We start from the raw sequence: 19,647 nt of genomic DNA, 5'->3' as shown, positions 1-19,647 counted from the left end.
GCTCATTTTCACCAGGGGCCACATCAGCCTTGTGCTTGCCTTCTAAGGACCAAATGTAGTTTTAGGACTGTATAAATGTAACTGCTCCTACATGAAAATGAGTTTGATGCCCCTGGACTGGACTATCCCCTTTTCAGCTGTTTGTGGCTCACAACAGAAACAGTTTTGTGCTTACTTGGCACTGGAGTTCCACTGTGCATGGGATGAGACTCCTTGTCATTGTTAGAAGAGACTATTTGATAAGTTTTATTGTTTTTCTGTATGCATTTTAGTTCTTCTAATGAATGTATTTATGTGCCATTAGGAGGTTGTCCCACAAGAGCAAAGGTATAGGCTGGCAGGGTGATAACTTGTCTTTGCCTTCTCTGCTCTGTGTGCTTTTATTTTCTAGCACATATCTTTGCTCCTTCCCTCAGCTTTGCACATATTTATTCAGACACGTATTTATCTGTGCATGGGCTTGATGTCACTACATACTTCACAAGAGCGTTTCTTGTCCTTTCCGCTTTCCTTTCTTGTTTCACATAGGCCTTGTTTTTGCACATAGCTTTGCTACAGCCAAGCTGTAAATAAGACAATAAAGTGTCTGCGTGGCAAAATAAGGTGGAATCAAACCCTTGTATAACTGCTTTCTGTCATTCTTATGCGCATCACTCTCTCCCTTCTGTCTGTAGTGCCGTCTGTATCAGTCTAGTGTCTTCCCTTCCTTCAGCTTCATGTTTTCAGCATTGTGTTAATTGTTTGTGGTATATGGGTTTTTCAGCAGTGTGTGGTGGGAAAGGTCAGCTGTCAGAAACAGGCCTGTCTGCAACTGATAAGGCATTTGAGAGATTGGATTTGACTCATTAAGCACCTTCCCTGTAGACATGGAGTCTGCTCTGCCGCAGAAAATATCCTGAAGCGGGAAGGCAAAAAGCCGGGTCTGAATGTGGAGCATGTGCCAGGAGCAGGGGCACTCCTCCCCTTTGCCCCCTCACGCGGGGCTGGGGCTCGGTGCGCTGCCACCGCGCTTCCATCCTCACGCACTGTGGGCATCTCTGCTTGCACCCTTAGATTGTGTGCATTTACTGCCGTATTTACACCTCATCAAGACATATTCATTTTCCCTATGTACATACATGTGTGTGTAAGCCCTCATGTGTGGGTGCCCTGAGGTTACATGGGGATGGTGTGTTTCATTCCTGCCCTCATACATACACAGAAGGGTGTACAAGGTTGTTATTCTACCACATTTCACACGTGTGCATGCACAGCCACACAAAGCTGGGTTTGTGTTTCTCACCTTCTTGTAAATCCCTTCACACTAATGCCTGCTTCCTTTTATCCTGTACTAAAGGGCAAGTCTCTTTATGTGTATATAGCAAGTTAGTTCAGATGCGCTTTACCTGCCTTTCTGCGGAAATGTGCGGTGCAACTGTACTGCCTATACCTGCTTGTACATATCCACTGTCCTGCTAAATACCCATAAACTTGCTGCTGTATAGACATAGCAGAAGTCTGGCCTGTTTCTCATTGCATACAAATGCACACATTTTTTTGCCTCTGAATGATTATTGGCCAAAGCTGCTCTGCCAGCTTGTAACAGTCCCTTGCCTGTGGCTTTGTTTTGAGAAGAATCATTATGCCTCAAATTGGGTTTGGATACTGCTACTTCCATAAATGGTCTTAATGATGTCTCACAAAGAGCATAAATGAAGGGCAGCAGTAGTATTTGGCAAGATATTTTGATACCGCGGCAGTACTGGGGTTCCAAACATACGGACTCTCCAATGATGCTAAAGCTGTGAGGAGCTGACATGATAGCAGTCTGTGATATCAGGCTCATGTGCTGCTCTGCATCTCTCTTCCATGTCGCTTGTCACTTTCCTTCATGTCTCTCCTTTCCCATGGGCGTGACTTTCCATACTGCTCACTGGTATTGAAAAGTATAATTTTGTGGATCACTATTGTGTTATTACAGTGATCAGCATTAGCTATGTTTCTGTTCACACGTCATGCTGGAAGGGTGCCCAAAGGGCTCCCAGCTCAACAGCAAGTGTGACGCCTGCTGCAAGGCGGCAGCTGCGAACACAAGCACACGTACATTCACAAGTGCACACACACACACCTTACAGCACTGCTTATCTGCTCCTGCCTTTCCAGACCCTTTCTTTCAGAGCTTCCAGCAATTTTCTAAAATAGTTCCCTTCAGTGGAAGCAGGAATTTCTCCTCCTACTGAGATACTTAGATGTGCTTTTGTTCTGAATGTACTTTTCAACTTTCTTTCAACGTTGGTGTAAATCTTTTTTTGTTCATTCCTGAAGTCAGGTTTGGAAGACTCCTACCAGCAGTCCTCATGTTTCTTCCCAAGTAGGACCAAACCTACCACATGTGTAGGGAAGACTGCTATAGCTACTTAACATTCCTCTCCCTAATCCTGTGGCTTTTTACAAAGGTCAGAAAGTTTGGGGAAGATCTTGTCTTCAGTATCATAAGGAACAAAATTGACAGCAGTACATCCTGTTATAAATCTAAGTGAGTATTAGTGCTCTTAAGTCTACATGCAATAATAAGCAGGTCTAAATACTCAACATCAGGATTGGTATTTGATGTCTGACATCTGTTTTTCAATAGGCTAGAAGAGTAGGGTAGTGTGAAACTGGGGATTGTGACCAGGATACATATTGCTGCTGAAGAATAATAAATGTGGTGAATATAATGGTTCTTGTTGGCATGCAAGTTATTTCAGCCTTTTAAGAAAGTATGGTCTGTATAAAGCAACAGCACTTCGGTTCAACAGAGTACGTAAGATAAAAAGACAGTGAATTAAGAGCTTAGTTGTACACTTGCATGTTCTTACCCTGCTGTACTGTCATGCACATTCTACACAGAAGGGCAGAGGAGCTGGGTAACAACCCAGCAGTAGGGATACCTACTGGTGGATACTGGGTTGGTGAATATGTTCAAGCTTGCATTTTACCTTAACAGTGTGGCAGTGTTCTCTCTCTGGTCAGGTTGCACTTAGCTGAATGTTTAGTCTGTAAGGAAACATTTCTGCTGGTTGGGATGTTCAGAGACTGGCATCTTTATGTTTTAGAATGATGCAATAGAAAAATAAGTAAACTAGAAGAAATCCAGAGCAAAATAGAATATAAGAAAAAGTAAATACAGCAGCAATGGAAATTGCCCCCACCCATGCTCAGCAGTGAGGAATCTAGAGAACCTCTTTTGCCCAGCACAACATCATGCTACCTAATCTCTTGACAAAATAAGTAGCATCAGCTTGCTTTTCCTGTACCTTCTGGAGCTGGGAGAGCAGCAAAATGGTTGAGAGAAATGAAAAGAAAAGGCATACTTTGTTCAAGGAAAGCAAATTCTGAATTTATATGAATAAATCAAATTGTTTCAGGCAAGTTATATTTTTAAATTGATTTATTCAGCACCATTCATTTAAAAATAAATGTTTCATGCTTTTATTTTAAAGTGGAGCTCTACTTTTTTAAGAAATGTATTTTTAAGGAAGTGTAAAACAAAGCTGTTAAAATTCGTTTTCAGTTAAGCAAGACATTGTCACATTGGTTTTTGTCCCTTTGGCCTGCTCATTAGAATATAAGTAATGTGCACAGCTCTAAGTACATAGCGCCACAGTCAGACCGATACTTGGAGTTTATTGTTTCTTTGCATATGGCAGACAATGCAACATCACACACTGATAACGGAACAGTCGTCTGTACTTAGCAAACGATGGCAAATAGGTGGAAAGAGGGATGGATGCTCAAGACACTCTAAACTGCATATGCTCTAGATGGTGATGTGGCTTCTCCTCATGGCTGTGCAACATTTATTGTTTTGCAGAGAAGTTTCATTAAACTCATGAAGCATTCTTTTCTCATAGGTCTCAAGGACTTAACCTATATTTTTGTTATCTTTGTAGTACAGATGGAGGCAGCTGAGGTTAATTAAGTGCCTCAGGTAGCACAGTAAATCAGTGGCAAAGTCGAGGATAAAATATTCAGGTTCTGACTTCTACACCTGTAGTTTGTCATTTAGATAAATTTTTGTGGGCAATTTAAAAGGTGATATTACCAGCCATATACTATAATGCTTTGTAGACATATAGAATCTTATTTATTCATTTCCATTATTGTTGAACTTATATTTTGTTATTGAACCATTTTAGCTGAAAGATTTCATGAATGTATTTTTCAGCTGTTCTGTGTGGTATTGGAGCAAATGATGCCAGTGGTGTTTTCTGTAGTAAATGCTTCATTCACAGAAGTTCGGATACTTCTTCAGACTCTTCCGTTTTTTGCTTCCCTTCACAAAAAAGGCAATAAAGGTGGTGTAGAGAGTCAGTTGTATTATTAATGAATCTAGATTTAAATAATCTCTGTCTATGCAGAAAGTGCTAACTAGGAGATTTTTCTGTGATGCATCTGAATTTTTTTCCTCTCAGAAGTTTCATTGAAAGGACTTCAGTATACTGTTGTGTGAAGAAGACTCCTCCAGGGTTGAGAAGCAACACAATTTTGTGTGAATTCTCATTTGTTTAGATGGTGTGAACTTCAGCTGTATATTTAATAGGTTCATACTCCAGAAATTTAAAGCAGTCATCTGTCTCAGAGAGTATGAGTTCTGTCATATTTATGTAAAAGGGAAACTGCTTTATACATTTTCCATTGGATAGTACATGTCAGCTGTTTGAGGATCAGGGGCCTAGGTGACATTCCTCTTTTTTTTGGGTGAAAGATTCAAATGCTATCATGCCCGTTCCCTTCCTTTGCTCTCAGTCTTTGCTGTGGGAGCTGAGTTTCTTTGCAGAGCTGGTTCTGGACGTCTTAGGCACAGTTTGCAGTCCAGGGGGTCAGAGCCTCCTCTGTGTTGGAGCCAACCCAAAGAGCATTGTCCAAGGATGCAGGTGGCTGCAAGCAGAGAGAGAACCTGTGACTCCAGAGCTCTTCTATAGTATCTTTAGAGAAGTGGTGTCAAACTCATTTTCACTGTATAAATGTAGGAGTAGTTACATTTACACAGTCCTAAAATTACATTCGGCCCTTTGAAGGCAACCACAAGGCTGATGTGGCCTTCAGTGAAAATGAGTTTGACACCTCTGCTTTAGAGACAGCAATTCTTCCTCCTGCTTTCATGAAGAGCTTTGAAGCTCAGGGAAGTAATAGATTAGTCAGATTTGACAAAAAGACAAACAATCATTGTATTGCCAAGTCTACTTGATCTCTTCTGAGCTTAAATTTGAGGACCTTTCAACAAGCATTTTCATTCAGACTCGAAGGGTACCACGTAAAGAGCAGATAACAGAGGAGAGGGCGTGATTCATGCTATGCACTTGACATTCTCTGGTGTGACATGATGCTTCCTTTGCTCTTAGTGGCGAGATGAAAGAACTTTTTGGGTAAGGTCAACGCTGTTCCACTATGCACAAAATTTGAGTTCAGCACTGACAGTTGAGTGCATCTCACTGTTGCTTTGGGTTCCTAGGCTAACATTGCTCTTCAAATCTCCTAAACATGATGAGAGATGTTGTCCTCCATTGATTCTTACCTACACAGTTACTGATGTTATTACTGTGATTCTCTGCTTCAAACTTACAGAACAGGTAGATACAATAGGTGAGAATGAGGGGCCTGAGGAAACAATAAATGAGACAATTTCTGGAAAGTCTAACATCACTTAGAATGGTTTAAAGCTAGTAAGTATTTGGGAAACTACTCTTTTTTACTCTGGGACTCCAGCTCAGCACTTAATCTTATTTATTACAACCTCTCCCTATGATTTTACAGTGAATTTTTTTCCAACAGGAAAAATTCCTTTTCTTCTGAAAATTTATTCCCATAATTTCCTTGAAGTTAGAAGTAACATTATTTTTATAAGGTTTTATCAATGCAATCAGTTCAGTCATCTCATTATGATATTAAGATGACTTATTTGTTCTTACTTTACAGTTTATGGAGTGTATATGCAGCATATTATATTGATCTCAAAGCTTCCACGTATCAGTATCACTGTTGGTGATGCTTAGAAGATGCTTTGTGCATAGAAGAATATTTTGAACACTGTTTCTTATGCACCTAAATAATTAAACAAGCTCTGTAAGACATTTCAAACAAATATTTGCTTTTGCTTATTGAGAGCACGGAAGTGTGTGTGTGTGAGGGAGAGACCATGGGACCTTATGAGTGGGTTTGATTAGTGGTGTCACTGGTTCAATCAGATGATAAGAAGAATTATAAGACTAGAAAACCCACAACTATTTGGATGCATTGGTTTTCCTGCCCACAGGCTAGAAAGGAGGAATGCAACAAAAGGGTTTGGACAACTTAATTGAGGATACATTAAACTGCTGTTTAGCTATTACTGGAGTCTGTCACCATGTCTTTAAAATAACAACCTGATTGTTACTAAACTCTCCTGCTTTGTTTTGATAACATGAATCCAGGTGAGCTGCTTTGACTGCTTCTGAGGGCTTTCATTAGCGTTTCAGCATTCAGTCACTAGACAACTCTTTTGGAGGGTGTTGGAAATAATCCACCTTATTTGTCCTTCAGAAGTGTTGGCTGATTTATTTTCCATGACATTCGATGTACAGTTTCTCCTCCCCTAATCTCTGAGGGAGCACCAGATACATGTGAAAGTAACTCATGGAACAGAAATCGTTTGTTGTTCTGTAATGTGCTTGAGGATTACAACTATTAAAGGTGACTCCCAGGACAACCCTTTTGCCCAGAACAGAATTACCTTCTAGCAGAGTTCATGGGTGTTTGCCCACACTGCGATTGTACCTCATCCTTCAGGAGGTGATGCCTTGATCTCTCACATCTCATTATCTAGAACAGCTTCTATTTCCCCCTTAGTTCACATGGTTCATATCTGGAATTTACACTTTCCTGACTTCATTGTGACTAAGGTCAAAAGATTTCTTACAGTTCAGTTAGAATGTTAAAACTTTAGGTCTGTTGTTTATAGTATAAGAAACAGTATAGAAAGGAGAACTAACATATGTGTGCTGGCACTAATGTGTTTAAGCCTTATTCATATGGAGCTACACAGTGAGACAGCAGGAATACCTGTTAATTTCAGCAGTACAGGAAGACTACTCCAAAATTTCTTCCAAGAAACACCAAGTTCAGCTGTGCTTGCTAGGATCATGGTCTTTGCCAGTCATCCCATCAGAAATAAATTAAATAGTTTCCTTGTGTTACATGTCATGTTGCTGAAAGCAGAGCTGATGCCCAAGTGCAGTGAGTTCACAGCCGCTGCGCACCATGGCTCTGCTGTAGTGCTCTGCTGATTCCCACAGGCATCCTTGGGTGAGGAGGGCCCATCATTCAAGCAGCAGGACCGATCTCCATAGTGAGAACTTCTGCCTTTTTAACCTCCTTGCACTTAGGCCGTCTGCATAGCTGTATTTTATAGCACTTCGTTACATCCTTATTGCACTAACTTAATTATCGATCCATAATGGCTTTTGAGTACAAATGTGGTTTTCCTTCTGTGTTCTGGATTCATAGTGAATGTCACAGAGGCACCCCAAAAGTCAGTTTAGGTGGATGAAAGTTCCAAGAGACTTTATTCTAGCCAGAAGAATTTAACCAAGAAACCAACTTCATTCATCAACTTAACTAAATCAACTCCAAATTAATTAGCACTCCAACAACATAAAACACAGGTACGGATACCAGTTGAGGAAATTATTGTTGTACGACCACATAAGAATAATGAGAATCCACAGCATACACATATAAAAAGAAAAAAACAACAGAACTAGAGGCCTCCTTCACTCAAGGGTACCCAGGAAAGAGTCATCACTTGCCGGGGGTGGGCAAGGGCTCACTCCATGATATATCCAGAAGGAAAATCACTTGCCAAAAGAGGAGGTGAGGTGTACTCAGTCCTAGGAAGTCTCCTTAGATGGTGTTCCAGTCCGAGGGCTCTGTTCACAGACCCACTGCTCTGAGAAGACCCCTCAAAGGGAGTCTTCAATGGGGGCCCCATTTTATAGCCTGGTCAGATCTGGCTGTGGTCATTACCACATAGCCCAGAAGCTTCTCAGTTTCTCTGGACACCACCTTTGCTGAGGACTTTGTCTATCGACTGCAGGCCCCATCCCTCCTGCCCACCCCGAGCCGGGCTGGGGAGAAAAGCTGTGGCTCAGTTACTGCAGTTTCGTAGCCTGGATCACTACGATATTGCTCTCTACCAGCCACCTGAGAAGAGGTTGTGGCATGGAGGGTGTTGGGCTCTTCTCTCCAGTAGCAAGTGATAGGATGAGAGGAAATGGCCTCAAGTTGCACCAGGGAAAAAATTCTTTACAGAAGCAGTTATTAAGCATTGGAACAGGCTGCCGAGGGAAGTGGTTGAATCACCATCCCTGGAGGTGTTTAAAAGATGTGTAGACGAGGTTCTTAGGGACATGGTTTAGTGACAGAGTTAGGTTTAGTTTGGACTCAATGATCTCAAGGGTCTCTTCCAACCAAAGTGATTCTATGACTCTATGAAGTCACTATGAGCCGGGGTGGGGGAGGATGTGACTGTCAGCACTTTGGCACCACTCTGGATGTGTACTGGGCACAGGCACAGCGGGGCACAAAGGTGCTAAAGAGCCATCAGCTGCCCTACTGAAGAAGACTCCAGATCTCATCAGGGGATATGCAACTGCCACAGTGAGGTTTCTCTTTTCTCTTTCTTTTCTTTTCTTTTCTTTTCTTTTCTTTTCTTTTCTTTTCTTTTCTTTTCTTTTCTTTTCTTTTCTTTTCTTTTCTTTTCTTTTCTTTTCTTTTCTTTTCTTTTCTTTTCTTTTCTTTTCTTTTCTTTTCTTTTCTTTTCTTTTCTTTTCCTTTTCCTTTTCCTTTTCCTTTTCCTTTTCCTTTTCCTTTTCCTTTTCCTTTTCCTTTTCCTTTTCCTTTTCCTTTTCTTTTTTCTTTTTTCTTTTTTCTTTTTTCTTTTTTCTTTTTTCTTTTTTCTTTTTTCTTTTTTCTTTTTTCTTTTTTCTTTTTTCTTTTTTCTTTTTTCTTTTTTCTTTTTTCTTTTTTCTTTTCTTTCTTTTTTTTCTTCTATGGTGGATGATAGTCCTCTATTTTAGTAATAAGAGTACTGTGCTTAGTGGCCAACTTTGGAAGCAGTTTTTTATTTTAAGACAAGTTCTGTACCTGTATGATTTTCCTGTGTTACATTAAATAGTAGTAAGAAAAGCTTCCTGTAAATGCAGTTTTCCCTGTGGACCTCTGTTTCACAGAAGGTCAAGGGAGTACCTGGCTGTTCTGCTGCCTCCATTGCTAACACACTCCACTTTGGCAGTGAAGCTTGATGCTTGACAGTATTAGACCATTCCTAGATTATCAAACAGCCACCAGCTCTTCTGTGCAAAGCACAGCAAACCACTCAGACAAGGTAAATCCCACCAAACACTATAGTGGCTACCAATTCTGAAGCAGTTCAGAGGGTTTGCTTTTCTCACTGACGGAAGACATGCTCCAATATTGGCTGTAAACCGAACCCCAGTGAGACAGGAACTGCCTCCGAGTACATCTGTGATGTGGTGGGTCTTGACAGAAGGTGAGCAGGTGAGGCAGCTGACTTTTGTTCTTAAGAGAACTACTTGAAGTTTTGTTCAGGAGACTAAAGGAAAGTCACTCTCTATCTTATTTTTTTCTAAATATTTCCTAATTGTGTGTTAAGCCAGGAATCCTAACTGTGACATGAGGTGCTGCTTCTGTTGAGTATTAAACTTCCCGACCTTGGGCAGAATCAGTGCTTCTAGAATTTGCTGTTTTCAGCTTCATAGTCATTAAGTATCTATTTTCAGGCATTATCCAAAACTTTGGAGGCTCCTCTGCTCCAGGCTTTTTGCTGGGTTGACTTGGTGATGGGACTGGGAAAAAATAGGAGATTGTTTTTCCTCCACAAATGTATGAGAACCTATAGAATGAGCCCAGGACTGGGAGCTAGGAGCTCCTGAACTCAAAGGTGTCCTTTAACATGTATTTTCTTGGTGGCCATGAGTAAATCCATTAAAATGTTTGTGCATTTGTTTCCTCATGCATAAATCAAACTGCCAAGGTTTCTCTAGTTTCTAGTGATGTTGTGAATTCTGAATATTTGAGTCATTTTCTGTAGAAAGAGCTTTGACAGGAACACATAGCAACAGCTTTGCACATAAAAACTGAAGTTAAAATTACCATTTGGCTCTCCTGAATGGGAAGCATAGCCATATACAGTACAGAAAGAACCCCAGTCTCTGCATGTCCTGACAACCTGAGATTCAGCTGGCTCTGGGGTTTCTGCAGGGATGAGAAGAGCCAGGAACTTGGCTCAGGTAGTTGTTGGCCATGCTTTTGTTTCTGTTCTTCCTATCAGCCTGCAGTATGTGCCGATAGCTGATTTGGGGTTTTGAATGGGTGTAGATCTCAGACTTGCAAAATAGGCGTTGCAGTGGGGTGGTGATGTTAAGTGCTTAATGTGCTGGCTGTGCCTGTTAGTGATTGATCAGAAAAGCATAATGTACTCCTACTTCTTAAAGTGATGGAATAACTGTTGAAAGAAAAGGTCTGTGATGATCAGTTTGAAGATCCTGAGTTTCACTTCTACTCTGATTTCTGTGAGGCTCTGAATATGCCAAGGGAGTGGAGTTTACGGAAAATATGTCTGGGGAGTTTTGTACAGGTTTCAGATCTCTGCAAATTCCAGCTCTTGCAGAGAAGTTAGTTACGAAATAAATAAAGGGCTTAGATTAATACTAACAAGTGAAATGGAAGATCTAATTGCTTACATGTGCTAAGTAACCTACTTCAGATTCTGATTTTCAAAAATGTATCTAGTATTAACTGAATTAAAAATTAAGTCTTGCAAATAATGTATAAATTAAGAGTTTCCAAACATATTCTAAATGCTGTTGTAAATAAGTTTTATTTTATGTAGTTGTATTGTCACATTTAAACAGCTAGATCATCACTTAAAGTTAATATAACTTATTTACACAGGGTTTTGAATCCCAGCAAAACCAGGGTTTGATCTATTGCTCCATATAATATAAACCAAAGATTCCTGGTGACTTTGAGTTGGGCCTTAAGTTGAAGTTATTTTAGGTCAGTGGTGTTACAATACAGAGACTCCTTGGTACATTACCACTGTTCAAAGAATATAGAAGCCATAAATATCACCGTGCAATTTGTGGAACCCTCAGAAAAGTACAGCACAAGGGTTACGAGCTAACAAATAACAAGTGGTTTGCCAGCCTCTGATCTTCCAGATATCACCAGAGTGTGTCTGAAAGCATATGGAAATGCTGTGAGATCTGCAGCCTGCTTAGGGCTTTTTCCATTCTAAATTGTACATTGTGGAGAGAATCTGTATCCTTTTTTCCCCTCCATGCTCTCTGGTGATTCTCGTGTGCTTTGTGGTCATAGTCATCACACATGTCAGAGCATCCTGACAAGGACCATCCTTACAGCATGGAAAGGCTGTGCTTGGAAAAAAAGCCTTTCATGTGGCCTGACACAGGCTATTGTGTTGTAGCTTGGAACAACACACAGTCAAGCTCCTCAACTATTGGAGCCTAATCTGTGCACTAAAGCCTTTAACGAGGCAAATAAATCTGTCATCCATGTGGCCACTAGTAAACTCTTTAGGAATTAGTGGTTTGGAGAATACAGTTTTGGAGAGTTGTTCACCGTGGGAGTTGTACTTACAAGACATAGGGTACACAGGCATGAATTTGGATTAGCCAGTGAATCCCAGAGAGATTTTAATGTGTGGTGATCTCAAAGTTTGAATATCTATCCAGAGCAGCCACAGAAGTAAGAAAAAAACCCCACCATAATAGCATACGAAACAGAAAGAGGTGACCTTTTCCCAGGAACAGGAAGGATACAAAGATGGATCAGGTCCAGAATTCTATCTGTGACGAGGGTCAGCAGCAAATGACTGGAATGATATATTTACACACTGGGGTGGGTTGATAGCACCTTATATTAAAACCAGTGTTATAAGTAAGAGTAAGATCTCTCTGAATTTTCTCTGCTCTGTTTTGATGAGTCTGCAGTGATTGGCTTAACCATTTAGATTTCTAATCTACTCTTTGCCTTCTCCTTTATACTGAGTAAACCAGTGAGATTTTGTCTAAGTGGCTGAGAAAGTGTAAATAAGTGCTATTAATATGTATTGTACTGTGTGAACAGTCAGCCTCCTGCACCCCCATTCTCAAAGACATCAAATGTGTATTCAGTACTTCACATATCCATGGCTGTAGGAAAATGGCTCAGTCATAACGATCGTGTTTGACTCCTGCCCTCAGACACTGTCTCTTTGATCAGAATTACCTGTGGGTACATAGAGCGTGTGTCTGACTTGATTGTAGCATGTTCCCTTCTGATGGATCAGGAGTGACTAGGCAGCAGAATTATCATTGTAGAGAGCATTGTTAAGTGCTCAGCTCTGACTTCCAGAACCGCAATCAATATCAGTCCTCTGTACTTAGGCTGGTTGAACACTGACACAAGCGTATGCACTCCTTGCTGGTAGTTAAATGTATTCTCTACATCAAGAAATGTATAGGTAGTGAAGAGCTTTCTCTGGAGAACAGTCACAAGCAGATTGAAAGCTTATGAATAGGAATTACAGATGGAGGCAACAAAGGGAACCTGATGGTTGCTGTTTACTACAAGCTGCCTGATCAAGGGGAGCCTACTCATGAAGCCTTCTTACTCCAGCTACAGGAAGCATTGTGCTCACAGGCTCTTATCCTGCTGGGGGGTTTGAACCACCCCGACATCTGCTGGAAAAGTAACATGGCAAGCTGTAGGCAATCCAGGAGACTCCTGGAGTGCATCAAGGACAACTTCTTAAGCCGGGTAACAGACAGCCCTACCACATGGGATGCAATACTGGACCTGTTGGTCACAAACACCAGTGAGCTAATCAGTGATGTCAAGACTGGAGGCAGCCTGGGCTGCCATGATCATCCACTGGTGGAGTTCACAGTCCTGAGAGATATGGGACAGGTGAAGAATTTTAGAAAGCAAACTTCCAGCTGTTCAAGGAGTTAGTCAATAAGACCCTTTGGGAAACTGCCCTCGGTGACAAGGGAGCAGAACAGAGCTGGCAGACCTTTAAGGATGCTTTCCATAGAGTGCAAGAGGTCTTGATCCCCAGGTGTAAGAAATAGGGTAAGGAGGGCAAGAGATCAGCATGGCTGTGTTGAGACCTGCTGATCGAACTAAAGGGCAAGAAGGAAATGCACATGTGGTGGAAGCAGGAACAGGCACCCTGGAAGGAGTATAGGGACACTGCCCAGTTGTGCAGAAGTGGGGTCAGGAAGGCCAAGGAGCTGCTGGAGCTGAACTTGGCAAGGAATGCAAAGAATAACAAAAAGGGCTTCTACAGGTATGTCAACCAGAAAAGGAAGGTCAAAGGAAACGTGCCTCCCTAATGAGCAAGACTGGTAAAATGGTAACAACAGAGGAGGAGTAGGCTGAGGTACTCAACAACTTCTTTGCCTGAGTCTTCGCTGACAAGCTTTCTTCACACACCTCTTGAGTGGATGGACTTCGAGGCAGGGACTGGGGCAACGAAGTCTCACCCACTGTAAGAGGAGAAGATCAGTTTCATGGCCACCTGAGGAACCTGAACATATCTAAGTCTTTGAGACCTGATGAGATACATCCCAGAATTCTGAGAGAATTGGCTGATGTAGTTGCCAAACTATTATTTGTGATATTGGAGAAGTCATGGAAGTCAGGTAAAGTTCTCAGTGACCATAAAAACACACCCATTTTTAAAAAGGGTAGAAAGGAAGACCCTGGGAACTACTGACCTGTCAACCTCATTTCTGTGCCTGGGAAGACCATAGAACAGATCCTCCTAGAAGCTATGCGAAGGCATATGAAGGACAGGGAGTTGATTTGAGACAACCAGCCTGGCTTCACTAAGGGCAAGTCCTGCCTGACCACCCTAGTGGCCTTCTGTGATGGACATCAGTGGACAAGGGAGATCTATGGATGTCATCTATCTGGACTTCTGTAAAGCCTTTGACACGGTCACCCAAAACATCCTTGTCTCTAAATTAGAGAGATGTACATTTGATGGGTGGATTGTTTGGTGGGTGAAGAATTGGTTGGATGGTTGCATCCAGAAGGTAGTGGTCAATGGCTCAATGTCCAGATGGAGATCAGTGACAAGTGGTGTCTCTCAGGGGTCTGTATTGGGACCAATACTGTTTAATGTCTTCATCAATTATGTGGACAGTGGGAACAAGTGCACCCTCAGCAAGTTTGTAGGTGACACCAAAGTGAGTGGTACAGTTGACACACCTGAGGGGCAGGATGCCGTCCAGAGGCCAAAGACCTGGGCAGGCTTGAGAAGTGGGCTCATGTGAACCGCATAATGTTCAACAAGGCCAAGTGCAAGGTCCTGCACCTGGGTCAGGGCAATGCCAAACATGGACATAGGCTGGGTGATGAAGGCTGAGAGCAGCCCTGCAGAGGATTTGGGTTTACTGGTGGATGAAAATCTGAATATGACCCAGCAATGCCAAGTGTGTCCTCGGTTGCATAAAAAAAAGGTGTGGCCAACAGGTTGAAGAAGGTGATTCTGCCCCTCTACTCTGTCCTGGTGACACCCCGCCTGGAATGCTGTGTCCAGTTCTGAAGTCCTCAGCACGGAAAAGACGTGGACCTGTTGGAGCAGGTCCAGAGGAGGCCACAGAAATGATCAGAGGGATGGAACACCTCTACTGTGAGGACAGGCTGGAAGAGTTTGGCTTGTTCAGCCTGGAAAAGAGAAGACTCCAGGGAGACCGTATTGTGGCATTTCAGTCCTTAAAAGGGGCCTATAAGAAGGGGACAGACTTTCTAGAAGGGCCTGTTGGAATAGGACAAGAGGTAGTGGTTTTACATTGAAAGAGGGAAGATTCAGGCCAGATGTGAGGTATAAATTTTTAACAATGAGGGTGATGAGACACTGGAAAAGGTTGTCCAGAGAGGTGGCAGATGTCGCATCCCTGGAAATATTAAAGGTCAAGTTGGACAGTGCTCTGAGCAACCTGATCTAGTTGAAGATGACCCTCCTCATTGCAGGAGGGTTGGACTAGATGACTTTGAAGGTCTCTTCCAACCCAAACTATTCTAAGATTCAGAACAAAATCACAGAATGAAGTAATTTGGGACTTTCAGAGGTTGTGCAGTCCAACCACTAGCTCAGAGCAGGTCCAGTTAGAGCAAGCAGCTCAGGGCTATGCACAGTCAATTTTTTAATATTTCTAAGTATCGTGGTATCACAGACTCTCTAGGGCCTTCCCAGTGTTTGACCATCGTTAAGGTAAAACTTTTTTTTATAGAGTGAGAATTTGTTGAGTTCCAGCTGTGTTTGTTGCCTTTCATCCTTCTTCTACTCATCTCAAAGACGAATTTGCCCCTGTCTTCTCTATGTTTTCACAGTGAGCAGTTGCAGAGAGCAATAATGTTTCCCATGAGCCCTCTCTTTCCTTGAGGCTGAACAAACCCAGCTCTCCTAGCCTCTCCAGACACTTCACCTTCTCCAGCACCTTGAGCACTGTGGTCACTCTTTGCTGGGCTTGCTCCAGTACGTTGAGGCCATTTTTGTAAGGAGGAGCTCAGTACTGGACAGAGTACTCCAAATGTGATTTCACAAGTGTCCATTGGGGAAGAATGGGTTCCCTTGGCCTGCTGGCCACGTTCTTGTCAGCACAGCCCAGGATGCGGCTGCCCTTGCTGAATGGGCAGGCACTGCTGACTTGTGCTTGACTTGTCCACTGGGACCTCCAGGTCTTTTTCTGTAAAGATGCTTGTGATCCGCTTGGCTCCCAATCCGTACTGTTGTGTGAAGTAATTTGTCTTGCTGTTTGTTTGCAGGAGTATATAGACACACAGTAAGCTGACATAAGCACAAACACACATTACTGCTGCCTTCAAAGTGCACAGATTTTTGAATGAGTTCGTTCTTGATACTCTCAATCGAGACTGAAAAAGTCTCTGCTTAAAGCAGATCTATCACTTGAGGATGATATATGTTAATTTTGCAACACCGTGCTGTTTTGTCACCACAGTTTCTTGCTGCGAGGGCACAGGTTTCACCATGTAGTTATTTTTCAAGAATAGCTACGACAACAAGTATTTTCACTTCAGTCTTGTACTAACAAATTCTGGCCAGTCTGTGTTAGGATTACTAAATGATACAAAATGAAGCAGGAAAATGCTATTAAAGTCAATGGCAATCACACCAGCACTTGCCCTATGCAGCAGATTGTAAGTAATGATAGCTCGACTGCTTGTACCATCTAGTTATTCACGCTCAGACTCACTTTTGCAGCCAGCAGTCAGTGCTGTAGTACAGAGTGGGAGGATCTGTATAGACTCCACTGTAAATACAGTTTTCCCCAGATTGTACTGGTAGTAGTGACCTACAGACAGCTCTCCTGCAAGCTTTGCTATCACTGTCCTGTATTTCTTCTGCTGGGCAAAACCAAGCTACACAGGTGGCTCGAGTGACACAAGCAAGATATGGCAGCAGAGCTGGTTCTGTGTGGCTGTGGAAGCCCAGGTACTGGGAAGCAGACTTCCAGCTCCCACAAAGGATTTTTATGGTATTCAAATGCTGGCTCCAGTTGCTAACAAATGAGTCAGTGTCTTTTGCTGTTGTCCATAAAAAGGATTTTTTTCCTGACAGAGGAAAAGTTTCATGTCACATGCTATGAATAATCACCCCATTTTTATTTGTGCTGTATGAAAAGGATATGCTTGTCTAGTAAAGATTTTCTGGATATGGTGATCAAACAGGTAACAAAACGGTTATGTGGACTTTCCTCATGCTCTCAGACAAGGAAACTTGGATGCTTCATGTGGCCCTCTTGTCTGCTTGGTCTCATTCAGCTGCAAGAAAGGAGGGGGCAGCTCTGTCAGGATGTACTGGTGTCCATTTTACATTGTTTGGCAGATGAGTTAAGATCAGATCAGATGACATTAGTGATGAATCTAAATATTAATCTTTGGGAGATGTTGGGTCATGCTGTGAATACTAGAGTTTTCCACCATTCTCCCCTGAAAAGGATGTGAAGTGTCTTATAGGAATGTCTTTAAATATACTTTTTTCTTGGCTCTACTGCATACTTTTGAACAGTCCCTATGGTGACAGCACTGCAGTGAAACTGAAAACACAGCACGGAAATGTTTGGTACCGAGGTCCCTGCCGTTAATTCTCTTGATGGCCCTGCTACCAAAGGATCTGTACAGTCATTAGTATGCCATGATACACAGTTGTATAAAACACTAGCAGTGCTGTGGGACCGCTCAGAAATTTCATGATAATCTTGAATCTCTTTTTGTCTGACTGCTGAGTAGTTCTGTTTCTCTTTTTTCCAGCACGAGATGAGAACATGGCCACTTTCCGTGGTTCCGAATACCTTTGCTACGACCTGTCACAGAACCCCATTCAGAGCAGCAGCGATGAGATCACTCTCTCCTTCAAGACCTGGCAACGCAACGGGCTCATCCTGCATACCGGCAAGTCAGCTGATTATGTCAACCTGGCCCTGAAAGATGGTGCAGTCTCCTTGGTCATTAACCTGGGGTCTGGGGCCTTCGAGGCCATTGTGGAGCCAGTCAATGGCAAGTTCAATGACAACGCGTGGCACGACGTTAAGGTGACACGAAACCTGCGGCAGGTAATGGTGAAGGGGAGAAAATGCTGGGGAAATATTTTTCTGTTTTATTGGGACAGAAAGATGTGAGAGATTAATGGAGAAATGGAGGTGCTCAGTGGAATCGCTGGAGTTTCTCCACCTTTTCTGGATCTCGGTATCTGAAGGACAGTGAAAAAACATTAGCTGATGGGAATTTATCCCTGTTTCAATATCTTCATTTCCACTTTATTAATTTTCTGTGTTTTTTTCCTTCCAGTTTGATTTAGTAATAAAAACTTGATATAACTTTACTTTCATCTCCCTTTCCATTTCTCTTTTTCTGTTCTCCCTTTTTTATTTTATTATTTCCTTAATTATGATTCAATCTTATCAGTAATATTCTTCTTGCATTTAATTACTGTGGGAACAGAGGCTTTTTCCAACAGCCAATGCTCTACACCTCTCTTCTTGTTCTTTCAGTTTTGTTAATTGGTCTAACCATTGCCATGATGTCATAATTCTAATTCTGAAAGATTTTGTTTTTTCTTGTGTGTGTGTGGGGGGGGTTTGTTGTTGTTGTTGGGTTTTTTTTGTTGGTTTGGTTTTTTGGTGTGCGAGTGCGCAGGTATGCAGGCTGGTGGGTATGTGTGTAATTACTTTAAATTTATAGTTTTAGAATTAATTAGCTGGAGTCTTTCTGAATCTTCTTGATTTTCCGTTCTTTTCTTCTTGTTGTTTTTTTCTCCCCCTTTTTTTCTATAATGAGATTCTACTTCATTTTTTTTGTCCCTGCCTATGAGACTCTTCTGTTGGCTGTGAGGATTGGAACAGTGGAAGAATCAAAAAAGCCAAGCAAACACAGATCAATCCAGCACCCTACAATTCCACTTTGGAAAAATTTTTCTGGTTTTAGCACTTTAATTTTGCACATCTGTATGCTGCTTTTCTAAGCAAACAACTCTATCAGGTGATGTATTTGGTAGGAGGTTAGTCTTAAAATCCTAAAGCCTTACTCATGAAATATAAATTCAGTCATAAATAGATAAGTTAAAATTAAATAACCTTACTCTGAAAGCTGGTGAATATATCAAGTCACTAAGGCACATTCACTGCATGATCAATGAGGTTTACACTGTGAATAAGAGCTATTTGGTGTCTTGCTGATTGGTAGAGGCAGCAGAAGTAGCTTGTAAACTGGGGTTTTAAAATCAGTTTGTGAAAACAGTATGATCTGTTCGGTTGTTCATTACTGTGAATATTAACACAACCCTTAATAGTTTTATTTAAGTTTATACAACTTCATTTGCTGAGAAAACAGCTTTTGTGGTAACATTTTACAGCTAAGGTAAAAATATATTTGTGAGTATCAGATAATCAGTGCCAGGGACCAGAAACAGTCTCTAGTAGATGTCAGTGGATAATTTATCTGCTGTGGGGCTATCATGTCCTTCTTTTAAATATTTGGGTTTAGGGGTGAAGAGATTTGTCTCTCCCATGTGAATTCCTGTATTGCTACATACACAGGACGTCATCAAACTTTCACGAGACCGTATGGTTCTTACGTATGGCAACATGAGTTTGTTTTCTCTAGTCTATATGCAGATAAATAATTAGTTTCTTATGCAGTGGATGACTCGTAATGATCCTATTTTGTTCAGATATTCCCATCGGTCCAGTAAGGAAGGGTCAGAATACGTGGCTTTATTGGATGCATTTTTTTGTTTTTAGATGGTCTGAAAATGGCTGGTCTCTGAGTATCTCAGTATGGATAACTGGTCATTTTAGTTAATCATAGTTTCACCAGAAATCAGTTTTCAATGGGAAAATGTGCCTGAAGCAAAATGCATCCTTGCTTCATGCCAGGGTTGGTTTGGATCTTGAAGATGCAGAAACTGAGGAAGGGTCACAGACAAAACTGTGGACAGGAAGTTCTCACTTTGTTTTCCTAATCTTTCAGCTGGTGATTTTAAAATTTATTTCCTGAGTCCATGGTTAAATGGAAATATGTCTGTGTCTCTTT

General features: G+C 41.7%; 1 protein-coding gene across 25 annotated transcripts in view; it reads left to right on the top strand.

Moving 5' to 3' along the window:
- NRXN3 (neurexin 3) overlaps nucleotides 1-19,647 on the top strand; it is a 1,033,016-nt gene that overhangs the window by 253,344 nt on the left and 760,025 nt on the right. For 24 of the 25 annotated variants that reach the window (XM_065063789.1, XM_065063787.1, XM_065063790.1 and 21 more), the window contains one exon: nucleotides 17,368-17,669. In XM_065063789.1, the coding sequence (XP_064919861.1) occupies nucleotides 17,368-17,669 (302 nt within the window). Of the gene's footprint in view, nucleotides 1-8,509; nucleotides 8,659-17,367; nucleotides 17,670-19,647 lie in introns of those variants that run through there. The other variant, XM_065063781.1, reaches the window with a different exon arrangement.

Source organism: Columba livia, chromosome 5, assembly GCF_036013475.1.
Source record: "Columba livia isolate bColLiv1 breed racing homer chromosome 5, bColLiv1.pat.W.v2, whole genome shotgun sequence".
Lineage (NCBI taxonomy): Eukaryota > Metazoa > Chordata > Aves > Columbiformes > Columbidae > Columba > Columba livia.
This window is presented reverse-complemented; position numbering and strand designations above follow the sequence as displayed.